The sequence below is a fragment of the Cupressus sempervirens genome, chromosome 4 (genome assembly GCF_028749045.1).
Source record: "Cupressus sempervirens isolate cs-2001-9-10 chromosome 4, ASM2874904v1, whole genome shotgun sequence".
NCBI classification, from domain to species: domain Eukaryota; kingdom Viridiplantae; phylum Streptophyta; class Pinopsida; order Cupressales; family Cupressaceae; genus Cupressus; species Cupressus sempervirens.
The window spans coordinates 833,732,955-833,747,021 of record NC_143121.1 but is presented as its reverse complement, the minus strand read 5'-3'; the positions used below and the strand labels follow the sequence as shown (position 1 = coordinate 833,747,021).

Below are 14,067 nucleotides of genomic sequence, written 5' to 3'. Positions count from 1 at the left end.
CACCAACAGGTGTTACTCATGCAAGAAGCGTCGAACAATAGCAATAACGCGGGCAATGATGCAACTTCAAGTGGATATAGAAATAACAATAGACGCAGAAGGGGTGGAAGCAATAACAACAACAATGGAGGCCGAAGTAGAATACAATATGATGCAAGTGGAAGACCGATGATACAGTATTGGGCATGTAATCTTTGGGGTCACTTTGCGAGGGACTGTACTACGAAAGAGGCACCCTAGCTACTGTGCAGATGGTGTGGTCCAAGGGACCATGAAGATTCGAAATGTCCTAAACAAAGTGTAAATTTATTAAGTATTGAAACAAGGAACGAGAACGTGTCGGCGATCACACGGGAGCAAGCGAGGAAGGCAAACTATCCGAATGCGGAAGAAGAAAAAGAGAGGTCACAGAAAGCCCGAGCAGAGATAGAAAAGTAGATGATAGCAGAGAAGTCATAAATAAAAGACAGTACTGTAACTCCGAAAAGAAACTTGGCAGAACAAAGTATGGTGAAACAGATAATGCAAATGGAGGTGCCAGTTAAATTAAATGATCTTCTTATTACCATGCCACAGCTGCGTACGGCCATTATAAATATGACACCATTTCCGAGAGCAATGGAAGAAGCACAAGATGGCCAGGAGGGAACAAAGAATAGCAAGAAAACAACCCCAGCGGCAGCAACAGATCCGATGTTACTAGCACTGACAACAGGCAGACACCCAGCAGTAGTGGTGATGGGCATTCTGGGTACGATGTTAACAGATACAATAGTAGATAGAGGATCGGGAGTGAATGTGATGCCGGAAGATATCTGGAAAAAACTAGGACAACCAACACTATGGCCACCCACCTTTCAGTTACTTACAGCAAATCAACATGGAATAAAACCCTTGGGCACTCTGATGGCACAGTCGATAACAATTGGGACACAACCATTTTTGCTGGATTTTGTAGTCATTCCATTAAAGAGAAGAGGGTATGATGCCATCCTAGGACGAGGGTGGTTGGTGCAGGCTAAGGTAAAGCATGATTGGAAAAGGAACACCCTGTCAATGGAGAAGGGAGGTAGGAGATTTATAATCGATTTGCATACACAGATGGTAGGGGAAGAAGCCGCGTCGTTGGACTCAGAAGGCAATGGCGAGAGTGATGACGAAGGGAAAAGAAGGATGGAACCAGATGATGAAGGGGTGTTGAGACTAGAAGGAGGCTCAACTGATGACGAATTTGACTCCGTGAATGGACTGTTACATTGGCAAATGCAAGACTATGAGGTCTTTCCGAGCTGTAATATTTTGAGTGTCAAGGAGGGAAAAGAAGGCCAGGAGTTTCCGAAGGAGTACAGTGAACTGAAGGAGGGGGAAGCGCAGGTGGATGAAACACCCACCCATACGTTTAGTAAAGATAAACTAATAAAATATGAAGAGCCGACAGTGAAAGCAATGAACTTGGGTGATGAGGAAAATCCGAAGAACATTCTTGTAGGAGACGATTGGAACCCAATATTAAAGGCAGCAGCATTCAGAATATTTATGGAATACAAGGATGTTTTTGCTTGGACGTATAAGGACTTGAAAGGAGTACCACCAAAACTATGTGTCCATCGGATACCATTAATCAAAGGCGCAGTACCTGTACGGAAGAGACCGTACCGAATGAACAAAAACAATGCAGCACGGGTCACGGAAGAGATTGACAAGATGCTAGAGGCGGGTATCATCTTTAAAGTGCAGACAAGTGAGTGGGTATCACCGATCGTGATATCCTTGAAAAAGGATACGACACAGATAAGAATATGTGTGGATTTTCGATGTCTGAATGCCGTGACAATTAAAGACCCTTTTCCGATACCATTTACAAATAGCATTTTGGAGGAAGTAGCGGGGCATGAAATTTATTCATTCATGGACGGATTCTCGGGGTATAATCAAATATCCATCGCTGAGGAGGATAAATTAAAAACGACATTCATTGTCGAGGATGGAGTATATGCATATAACAGGATGCCGTTCGGATTATGTAATGCTCCAACGACTTTCCAAAGGATTATCCTATATATATTTGATAAAATGTCTGTTGGAAATCTTAAGGCATTTTTAGATGATTGGTCAATTTTTAGCACAGAAGGCAAACACATAACGGCGTTAGGAGAATGTATGGAGAGGTGCAGGCGAGCAAGATTAGCATTGAACCCGAAGAAGTGCAGGTTCATGGTACCGCAGGGGAAGCTGCTTGGGCATATAGTTTGTAAAGAAGGACTGAAGACGGATCCAGACAAGGTCCGTGTGATCTTAGAGATGCCACCCTTGACGGATGTGTCGGAAGTGAAGTCGTTTTTGGGGCACATCGGTTATTATCGAAGATTTATCAAAAATTATGCAAAATTTTCTTATCCGCTGGACAAACTCACCTGCAAGGGTGAAACTTACAGATGGGAGGCTGAGCAAAACGAAGCCTTTGACGGATTGAAGACAAGGTTGGCTACGGCTCCAATTTTGGCCTATCCGAATTGGGATAAAGAATTTCATGTCCATGTAGATGCCTCAAATTATGCCATCGGAGCAACACTGGCACAGACTAGCAACCACGGGTTGGACCATCCAGTGTACTTTGCAAGCAGATTGCTGTCAAAAGCGGAGAGAAATTATAGTACCACAGAGCGAGAAGCGTTGGGGATGGTATATGCAGTACAAAAGTTTAGACACTACTTGTTGGCCACTCCATTTGTGTTCTATGTAGATCATCAGGCATTACTCTATTTGGTTAATAAGCCGATTATTCAAGTAAGAATAAGTCAATGGTTGTTATTATTACAGGAGTTCACATTTATGATCGTGGTACAGCCAGGGAAGAGTCATGTGAGTACAGATCACCTATCAAGAATAAAATCGGGGGAGCCACCTGAAGGAGTTAATGATGATTTTCCAGATGCGCAACTTTTTCACGTTATAGTACTACCAGCCTGGTACACACGCATTGGAGAATATCTATCGAGGGGGCAGTTTCCAAGCGACATGTCACCAAACGAAAGACGAAAATTGGTATTGAGAAGCCGGACATTTCAGTTAATTAATGGCCTACTATATAAAATGGGACCAGATCAGATTCTAAGACGATGTGTCCTCGAGGAGGAAATTCCGAAAGTACTAACGGAAGCACACGAAGGCCCAGCGAGAGGACACATGGGGCCAAATACTACTGCGCGGAAAATACTTTTGGCAGGACTATGGTGGCCGACTGTATACAATGACGCCAGGGAGTGGGTCGTTGCATGTGATACATGCCAACGGGCTGGAAAACCATTGAAGAGAGATTTTATGCCTTTGAATCCCTCGCATGCACAGGAACTGTTTGAGAGGTGGGGACTGGATTTTATCGGACCACTGAAGGTGAGCAAAACAAGGTGCCGATACATCGTGGTAGCAACGGAGTACTTAACTAAATGGGTGGAGGCACGCGCATTGCCAGACAATTCTGCAGTCAGCACAGCAAAATTTTTATATGAACAAATTATTACAAGGTACGGGATCCCACTCCAGTTGACGAGTGATCGTGGGGGACATTTTGTTAACCATGTAATTAGAGTACTCACTACTGATTTCAAAATTTACCATTCATTGTCGAGCCCGTACTACCCAAGAGCTAACGGACAGGCAGAAGCAACGAACAAGATTTTGGTAGGAGTGATTTATAAATCCTGTGCAGTTGAGGGAGAAGATTGGGAAGAGAAGTTACCATCTGCTTTATGGGCGTACCGCACTTCGTATAAAGTAACTACAGGACATACCCAGTTTCAGCAAATGTACGGACAGGAGGCAGTGGTGCCGACAGATTTCATGGTGCCAAGTTTAAGGATAGCGATCGAGAATAAACTGGGCGATATGGAGAGCTTACGAGAGAGGTTGTATAACCTGAACAAACTCGATGAGCGGCGGTTGCAGGCGCAGTGGGCCATCGAAGTCACACAAACAAGGAGAAAGGCGTGGCATGACAAGCACCTAAAATTGAACAACTTTCAACCAGGTCAGTTAGTACTGAAGTATAATGGACGAAATGAAATAAGGCCTGAGAAATTCAAAGTTAAATAGGTTGGACCGTACAAAATACGAGAAGTTGGATATAACGGAGCAATTAAATTATGGATACTAGACGGAAAAGAAATTCCAGATGCCGTAAATGGATCAAAGTTAAAAATATACAAGGAAAAGAAGGATTCCCCTCAGACAAATAAGTGAATGAAGAAAATGTCTGTAAATAGTGTATATATGTATAATATTAAAATCGAATATAGTTTTAAATATGAAATAATAAACTGAAGTTGGAAAAGCACGAGTTGCTAAAATGAAGTATAAAATAAATGTATAAAGAGGTAAAATTGGCAACAGGAGTCTTTGAGGAGCAGGATTTAAGACCGTAAGGCCCACCTTCATGACCGTACGGGCTCAAGGAGGGTGAAAGGAAAGAAAGAAAAAATAAATTAAAAAATAAAAAATAAATAAGTAAATAAAATAAACAAAATAAAGATTAAAAAGGCGATACAAGAATATCCAAGTCAGGAAGACCATACGGACAGACCAGCATAGAAGAAGACGACTGTACGGCCTTTGGGAGATAATAACGAAGCCCGTACGAACATAGGGAAATTAAATGAAAGCTCGTACGGCCCCTAGGAGACAGGAAAGCTAAATAAGAGACCGTACGGCTTGAGGAACATTACCGTACGGCCTGAGGAAAATAAGAGACCGTACGGCCTGAGGAACATTACCATACAGTGATACGGAGAGCAATTGGTTATTGGAGACCGTACGGATTGGGGAGCAAATGGCAGTTGGAGACCGTACGGCTGCTAACCCAGTCAAATAAGAAGGAGAAGAGTCCGTATGGCTGAGATAAATTCCTTGAGGAGATCAAACGTACGGACGGCTAGAAAAAGATTTTTAAAATATATATATATATATATATATATATATATATATATATTACAAGGACCGTACCAAGAAGGGATTTGAAGCAGATGGAAATACAGGAGGGAGGATATCTTAAGGATTGAAAAAACATTAGAGCATTTCCAAGCAAGATAAAAAGAAATTCTTTTAGAGCCGTACTAGAAAATTTCAAGGAAGCTGTACCATCACTACGGAGGCTGGAATTAAGAAGCCGTACAGTACGGAAGTTAGAAAACCTGTGGAAAAGTAACTGCCAGAACGGTGTGACATTTATTCACAAAAGACGAAAGGGTAACGATATGGAGTCAGCTGGAAAGAGGGCTTGGAAGAGAAAATTGGACGAGGACATGAATAAGAACCTGAAGACACTACCGTCAGGAATTCGTGTAGCAGGAGGGATGTATACAAGAACCACTAGTGCAGGCGCAAGTAAGAAAGCAAAGCAAACCAGGCAGCAAGGAGAAATTCCTACAGTACAGAGTATCACATTCGAAGGATTAAATAGTGCAGAGTGCCGAAAATAGTGGCAGGAGACCCCAGACAACCACCAGGTGAAGGCTAGTATCCGAAGAGCACAGGTGGAATGGGTAGTGCAAATGCCTGTATTTTGCATCAGAGACTACGAGGGGTTTTTGCGCATTATGATTGAAACATATGACAGGTTCTCCAGAAGCAGTGCATTTGAATATCTTGGTTGCAAGTTAACGGTAGCATTCAGACCGGCAGATTTTACACGAGTATTTGGCATACCTGGTCATGCTCAGGGTGGGAAAAAAATAGAAAGCAAGCCGAAGAAGTTAAGCCAGGAAGTGAAGATGAAATTGATACAACTTGTGTGCGGAGACCTGTCGCAGGTAGAACAGGAGGCTCTTTCAGTCACGTCCAAAGGCAGAGGACTAAAGAAATCTAATATCCAAGAGGGGCATTGGCGTTGTTTGATGAACATAGTTAAAAGCCATCTCACAGGTTCGAGCCGCGCTTCAAATATCTCGTTTCCACACGTAGCCATGATGAACGGAATCTTGCACAGCAGAGTATATGACTGGGCAGCACTATTGGCTGAGCGGATGTCAGAGTTTATGACACTGCAGCACAAAACGTTCTATATGCCACATTATGCTATTGGTCTGTTTTTGGATGCGACGACGCGGCTGATCCCGAATGATGCCCTAGAGGCAAAACCAGGACCACTCGCGCCTGGCGAACCACCTATAATGCAGAAGCACTTGGATACCCTCGGCACCAAAACAATAGGGCAAAAGCGACCAAGGCCGGATGATGGTGACACCGATAGTGGCCGAGAGGAAACATCTTCAGAGGAGAATGGGTCTGAGGGGGAAAAAGAAGATGACGAAGAGGTAGGAGTAATCACGGCTACACCCTTGAGATTTCCACGGCCTGTGCTTTCGCCTACGACACACTTGGTTCCGGTGGGTATACATGGTATCCCAGGGTTTGGACAAATCAGACAGCCGATAGTGATGACACCAGTCTCAGTTACGACGCAGCCCACTATAGAGACACGAGCTGTAGCAGAGTCACATCTAGCACCGACGGAGATAGTAGCCCCGGTGGCACCAATGGAACCGGCTCATGAGACTCTACCAGATACAGGAGAGAATTTTGTACCTGACAGGGAGATGGAGATAGACACGGAGACAGGGGTATTGGAGGTACCCATAGGTGAGAAATTGGGGACATCAAGTGTCCTACTGGATGTAGCAGGATCTGATGCAGTGGTTGCAGAAGACACAACACTGTTGGTATCACCTGAGCAGGACAGCGAGAGAGAGGACCGGACACAAAGGGTGAGTGTTTTTCTGAGTACAAAGTTCCACCGAACTCCAGCACCTCGAGTGACATACTTGCCGACACCCACGCGGGAAGCAGTTTCAGAGAACCCACTACAGGAGGTTGCGCAGGCATAGAATGAGGGAGTAACGCGTAGCGCTGTTGAGCGTATGGCGGATGAAGTAGAGAAGGCTATGGGTACATAGCAGAAGCACCCACTAGTGCAGGAGGCAACGAGGACAAAGGCAATTTTTCTTGATGATGTCGCAGCTCTAGCATCTCGGGCTCGCCAGGTTATAGATTCGGCAAAGATGCAGGCATTGGAGTCAGTAGGGAAGGAGCTGGAGGGAGTCATATCCTTCATGAGGATGGGGTGTCCAGCTGTCTTTACCGTTTGTTTTCAGGAGAGGGGATGGCCCGATGTAATGTCCCCTTTTTAGCATTCATAGCATGATGTTGTCGTTAGCCTATTTCCCCACGGTCCCGTAGGCTAACCAGGACATCAAAAGGGCTTAGAGGCCATTTGGCCTAGATAGTTTCAGTTGCAGGTCTTTCTGAGGGGTTTTGAGGCAACTTTGGGCATACTTACTATTTATAGTAAGTCATCTTGGGCATGGGTGGACATCCAGTGGCAGCGGTATGTTGATGGTAATTGTTTAAAATCGGCAAGAAGACTTGTTTATCATTGATAAGATTTTTTTTGCATTGATAAAGCTATTTTATAAAGTTAAATTTAAATATTTAACTTTATTAATACATAGACTATAGTTTGTGGAAAATATTTAAATTAAAAGAGTTCCTTTTATTTTATAACACATTGGAGACATAAGTTACATAAAGAGAGTTATGTTTTATCCCACATTGAGAAAACGAAGGATGGAGCTCTTGTGAGAACACTATAAAAGAAATGGAAGAGCTTCTTTTAAGCATGGTTGGAAATATCAAAAAAATTGGAGAATTTTCTAGAGGTTATGTCTTAATAGTTTGAAGGACGAAATCCCTTCAAGTTGAAAATCTTGACGCCATTGAAAGATATGGTCTTGAGATTCAACAGGGTAGCAATCCGAAAAAGCAGAAACGAAAAACCAGTCCAAAAAAGCGGAACCGAAAAAGCAGGCGGTAAAAGCGGAATCGAAAAAGCAAGTGGAAAAAGCGGAACTGAAAAAGCAGGCGGAAAAAGCGGAATCGAAAAAGCAAGCGGAAAAAGCGGAACCGAAAAAGCAGTTCGAAAAAGTAAAGCAGAAGGGGCAGCATTGAAGGAAAATTATTACAGCCATCTACAACCAGGTTCCCTTGTTAGTATTGTTTTTTTTAGGGTATTATAAGTTTCAGCTGTAAGTGTGCATTATACCAGCATTGTCATTTTGGTAATCCATGTAAATGCCAAAGTCTTGGCCATATTTCATGAGCATTGTATTAGAAATTTGATTGCAATCAAAAAGATAATAGTTGCTGGTGTCATTTAAGCAATTCAATCTCATTATTTATCAGCTAGATAGTTTGCATACCAACTGTTTGCAAAAATGCCAGTTGGCTGTAGGTGTTCTTTTCTCATGCTTAGATCATAATATATGCACTAAATATTGTCAAAATTAGGAGCACACTCATGTTAGGTCATTGTGTAGTTCATTGTAATCTTCTATCACTAGATTCTCATTGATGCAAATTGGAAAAAAAGTCATTTGAAGCTAGCTGAAATACTATATCAGTCATACATCCCTTGCATGTGAATTGTTTGATGAAATTCCTTGAGCTTTCATCAGCATTTTTGAGGGCAGATTTGAGCAAGGTTATTGCAGTGATATCAGAGCTTGCTTACAAAGTGTTTGACGAAATGTCAAACAACTGAAGTATAAAGATTTTTTTGGTGTTTGAAGAAGTTATAACCTATTGGGGTTATTACAATGGTATCAGAGCTTGCTTGCAAAGTGTTTGATGAAATGTCAAACAACTGAAGTATAAAGATTTTTTTGGTGTTTGAAGAAGTTATAACCTATTGGGGTTATTACACCCGATGTGAAAACCACAGAGATGCGACAGGATTGGTCCATCACAAGGGAACCTGTGAAGGAGAGCCGGATTGAGATACTGATTCAGGAGATCGCAAGGTTACACAAGGAGATATATTACACCCTTCGGAGGAGTCAGGCGAACCAGCTAGCAGCTGAGAGAGCTCGAGAGGAGTCAGCTGCCAGGTTTGTGTCGGAGAAGGCAGCCTGGGAATCGAAGAGGGTGGCCTGGCAATCCGAGAGGATAGCCCTGTTAGCAGCAAAAGAACAGTTAGCAATAGAAAATGAACAATTGACGACAGAAAAAGAAAAGATGGCAGCAGAAAAGGAGAGGGAATTGGGGGAAGTCGGAGAGATGATGCAGTCAGCCCTAGAACTCCAGTTGGAAGCAGAAGTTGAGCTGAAGATCGGGAAGGAACAGGTCTACAAGCTAAGAGCAGAGGTGAACGAGTTGCGAACGCGGACGGCCACTACGCCAGGGACGCATCCCTCTGTCTAGTACTTATGCATTGATGTATTGCGTTAGAAAATTTTGATTTTTGTTGTATTGTCGTCCGGAGACGACCTTTCTTTTGGGGGGGATGGTGTTGTCGGTAAAATGTATAATGTAGCCAACGGGTAGAGTAGTATCCGAACAGGCGCATGACGCTTGAGTCACCCCTTCGGAAAGGTATATGTACACCTCCGAGATGGACTTTGGAATCATAATTGTAATCGGAAATCATTGTAGTCATTGTAATCTGCAAATGCATACATAAATAAAGTACCTGTTCGGAATTGAATCGTGTTATACTTGTGTTGGACTTCTTACCCTATGCGGTAAACAACGTTTACATTCCAGCCTTCTAGTCTGAGGTTACTGTAATTTGGAAGGTGAATGTGTGCTGCTAAATTGTTGTTTATCATCTCTGGAATTTGACGTCAATTATCTCTGCATTTTGGCATTAAAATTACTGCTATTTGTTCTTAGCTTGGGCAGCTTTATGGTGCTTGGCATTGGAAGTCTTCCTAGCTGAATGATGCCACATTCTTATTGCCTAGGCAGTCCTTTGATTACTGTGTGTGGTCTGATTACTTGCTGCAATTACACTTCAGAGGCGGCGATCAGTTATTTTATGTGTTTGTCATCATTTTCGAAGGGGTACGGTAGCAAATTTTAAGGCTGTGCTACAATCCTAAGGCCCGTGTCAAAGTTGCATCAGTAATTTCAAGTGCCATTCTTCCTGCTTTATGTTTCATACTAAGCGACCTTGTGTTTGGATGATGTGTATGCAGATTGGGCATTCAAAATAGCCTGCAGATTGTCTCTTTGATACCACTGTTGGGCGTCTATCCCTGTATTGCACTCACGTCATTTGGTGTGAGCTTTTAGTATCACTGCAACCTGTTCTTGGCAGTGTTGGCATTGATAGGAGAGAGACGTAGCTGTGATCTTCTTCATTGCATCTACTGCAATTAAACCTACAGGTTCATCTCAATTCATTGTAATTTCCAGAATTGCTAGCAATTAATTGCAATCTCCTAATTGCAAGTTTTAGTGGGACTTGGCATTGTTAGAAGTGAGTTGTCTATTCTTTCCAGCATTTATTTCAGTATTTCATATCTCTGGAAATTTCAAACATCATATTCTGAAAAAATACAAAATTGCAAGACATTTCCAAACAAAAACAAAATTATCCAATATTACAATAGCGTGAGCCTGTTGGGTTCAAGACAATTATCCTTGCCTAGTGGTCTCTTTGCAACTCGTTTATACCTCATATAGTGATAGATGGGTGAGAAATTTGAATCAGCTTAGTTGAGTCATTGCTCATGGTGATAGAGGTTGAAGCCTAAACTTGGTAGCTGATTAAATATGAGTTGTTGGTCTTTTGTACTGAGTTGTACCTCTTTCCTGATTATTAGTGAACCATGGTTTTTACACAAAAGGGTTTCCATGTGATAAATCTTGAGCATCATTGTCTCAACTTTACTGTGATGAATTTGTCTTGACTATTGATAAAATTTAAAATACTGATTGGCCCCCTACCCCTCTCAGTATTTACTTTTGTTTTCATGTAAGTATGGTATTTGGCTAAACTCTTGCAAATCCCCTCACTTTGCTCTCGTTATATCACCTACGTGTGACACTCAACCTCTTGATGACAGAAGATAATGATGAATGATGACATGATTGTTGGGAGCCTCCCATAGATATTATGTAGTCTGCTAAGGTTGCACTAGTTCTTTAACTCTTGCCACATGTTATTGTGTCATCATCTAGATTTTATCCATGTTTGGGCTTGGGGTGTGACTTCTTCCACCTTTTTTTGCGTGCATGTTATATTATTTTATAAATAATAATACCAATCACTACTCCTAAACAAAAAAATTATAAATCAAAAGTTCAAAAGATCTCTACACCCAATTAATGATTAGTGTGAAATGAAGTTGCAAGGCCTTCAATTAAGCAGGCATTTATTGCATGGTGGCATTCTAAAATTGTTACTCCTATATATCCATTCCAATAAAAAAATCAACTAATTGTCGGGATTTATGATACAATGGTGGGTGTGACAAAAGTTTTAATCACCTCGCTGCATAAGGCTACATGGAACTCCATTGGACATGCTTAACAAGTTTATTCAATAAGAATATTCATAACTCCATGTGCTGAGGTTGTGGTGTGAAAATTACAAAGAATAATCTAATATAACCCATGTTCTGTTAGTTTTTTGTTGTTTAGCTTGGAAGGTGGAGTGGAGTTGCTTTAAAGCAACTTAAGTTGGATATTTAGCAATAGTTTTGTTTTAATTCTTTAAAAGAACATTTCTAAGTTTGTGAGTTTGAGAAAAATAGGAAGTGATTATATATATGATTTAAATCATAAGAAAGCAAGAAAACATTCTTTTCTTTCAAGCTAAGTAAAGCAATTGGGCTCTATATATGTAAGATTGCAGTAGCAAATTGGGAATTGGATTCTATTAGACTTTGAGAGAAAGTATGTTGTTAGGTTAATTAGAAGATCCAATGATTGAATTGGATTCTATTAGACTTTGAGGGGAAGTCTGTTGTAAGGCTAAACAGAAATTCCAACAGTTGCAGTTTCCTGGGTATATCTGTGTTATTGTCTATGTGAATTTGGCTTCTGTTATTTTGCTTCTGCTTATTAGTTTCAGTTAATTAACCCAGAGTAATAATTGTTATAAATCAGATAGAGATTCTTTCTATAAATTTATTGTGCAATTAATATGTAACTCGATTACTAGAATTTAACATGCTATCAAAGCTATGAGAATTAGCATGGTATCAGTGCTATGCACTCTCAATACAAAGCCAAGATCTATGACAAAGATTACAGGAAAAAAAAAATTGTCTCTAGTTTTTGTTATGGCTATGACAATCAATGATTGAGTAAAGATAGGTTGCAGGGTGGCTATGGTGATCATCTTTTGGCATGGGGTTTGCATGGTGTGGATCCAAGGAGCAAGGATGGGTTGCATAGAGACATTGAGGAAAAGATTTCCTGGAGGAAGAGATTTCCTTTATATATTAAGAGGAGGAGATTTCCTAGATTTCCTAGGTATCGAAAGGAAGATATTTTCTGGAGATATAAAGAGGAAGGAAGAGATTTCCTGGATATATGGAGTGGAAGAGATTTCCTAGAAATAATTGAGAGGAAGAGAGTTCCTTGACATAGTGTTTGTGTGCACATTTAGTGAGAGTTATTTTCTTAGCAGAAAGGGGATTGTGAGACTAAAGTTATTTATGTATAACTGTTGTGGCAATCTTATAGTCTGCTATTGCTCTTGTAGCTGGATAGAAGGTGCAAGTGTAGGTTTTCTTCATCAGAGTTTGAGTGGAGAATTGGATAGCAGAACTCCAATACTTTCCTATTGGCAAAAAAATAGCAGATATACTAACAAGGTTCTGGTGGAGAATAAGTGTATATTCTTCAAGGATAAGTTGGGTGTTGTGTAGAACACCTTCCTCGCTAAGAGGGAGTGTTAGTTTTTTGTTGTTTAGTTCGAAAGGTGGAGTGGAGTTGCTTTAAAGCAACTTAAGTTGGAAAAGCATAAGAAAGCAAGAAAACATTCTTTTCTTGCAAGCTAAGTAGAGCAGTTGAGTTGTACCTATGTAAGATTGTAGTAGCAAACTGTGAATTGAATTCTACTAGACTTTGAGAGAAAGTCTGCTTTTAGGTTGAATAGAAGATCCAACAATTGAATTGGTTTCTATTTAGCTTTGAAAGGAAGTGTGTTGTAAGGTTGAAATAGAAATCCCAACACTTGCAAGTTTTTCTCCAAACTGAGGTTTCCTGGGTATATTTGTGCTATTGTCTATGTGTGTTTGGCTTTTGTTATTTTGCTTCCACTATTTAGTTTCAGTTAATTAACCCAGAGTAATCAGATACAGATTCTGTGTGAATTTATTGTGCAATTAATCTGTAGCTTGGTTACTAGAATTTAACATGTTCAAGATTTTAAAAAATATAATTTGAATCAAAACCAAAATAGCATTACAAATACCTGGAACAGAACTTGCATTGCCAGCAACTAAACTGTGCGGTTCATAAACATAGACGAATTCTCCAGCTCCTACTGCGAGTAGCCCATTAGAAGGAATAACAGGTGCCCAAGCAACTGCCCTGATTTCGTCTTCGTCTTCTTCATATTCGTCATCATCGTCATTGTCGTCATCATTATCCTTCTTTCTGCTCTTCTCGTATTGTAAGGGCTGTAGAATTTGCTGAAAGAAGGGGCCAATTGGCTCCTCTTCCCCTTCTGGCAGTTGGGTGGTGGTGATCACCACAAATGGGCCTGCTCCGTATGCCACCCATCCGAAGCCCACAAAATCGGGAATCCAATCAATGGCAGTTGTACTCGAATTCGGGGCGGGTGGAATGCACTGAATTGGTCTAAGTTGCAGCGGTTCGAACTCCTCACCTGTATCCATTTTCAATTCAGATCTCTAACTGCAAATCAATCCGCCCATTTTTGTCGATCACTGCAACTCGGTCTATTTTAATATTCTGATCTTTAACACTTTTTACCCCTTTCCGGTGGGTAACTATTTATGTACTTTTGTCTTTGTAACAACTAAAAATTTTTGTATGGCATTTATCACCAAGTTTTTTTGGTTTTTTTTTTTGTTTTTTTTTTTATATTTCTCTTTGGTTTGAAAATTTTAGGTGATTGTTTTAAAAAATATTTGCTAGTATTTTGCATCAAAAGAAAGTGTAATAGTTGTGCTGATAGAGATATACAAATAATATATTTTTAATTTTTTTATTGTTAGTGTAAACGTATATTAACTAATACATGGAGGAGACAATTGA

The 14,067-nt window shown here is 40.7% G+C and overlaps 1 protein-coding gene across 5 annotated transcripts in view; it reads right to left on the bottom strand.

Annotated features, from left to right (window-relative positions):
- The window catches only part of LOC149563971 (transducin family protein / WD-40 repeat family protein), a 221,185-nt gene extending 207,413 nt beyond the window's left edge, over positions 1–13,772 (bottom strand). For 2 of the 5 annotated variants that reach the window (XR_016364136.1, XR_016364137.1), the window contains exon 1: positions 13,259–13,772. Coding sequence is in view for 3 of the 5 variants with exons in the window: in XM_089827078.1 (XP_089683204.1) it covers positions 13,259–13,685 (427 nt within the window). In the remaining 2 variants the exon portion in view is untranslated. The remainder of the gene's footprint in view (positions 1–13,258) is intronic. The other 3 variants (XM_089827078.1, XM_089827077.1, XM_089827075.1) reach the window with 2 other exon arrangements.
- Positions 13,773–14,067: the final 295 nt, after the last annotated feature.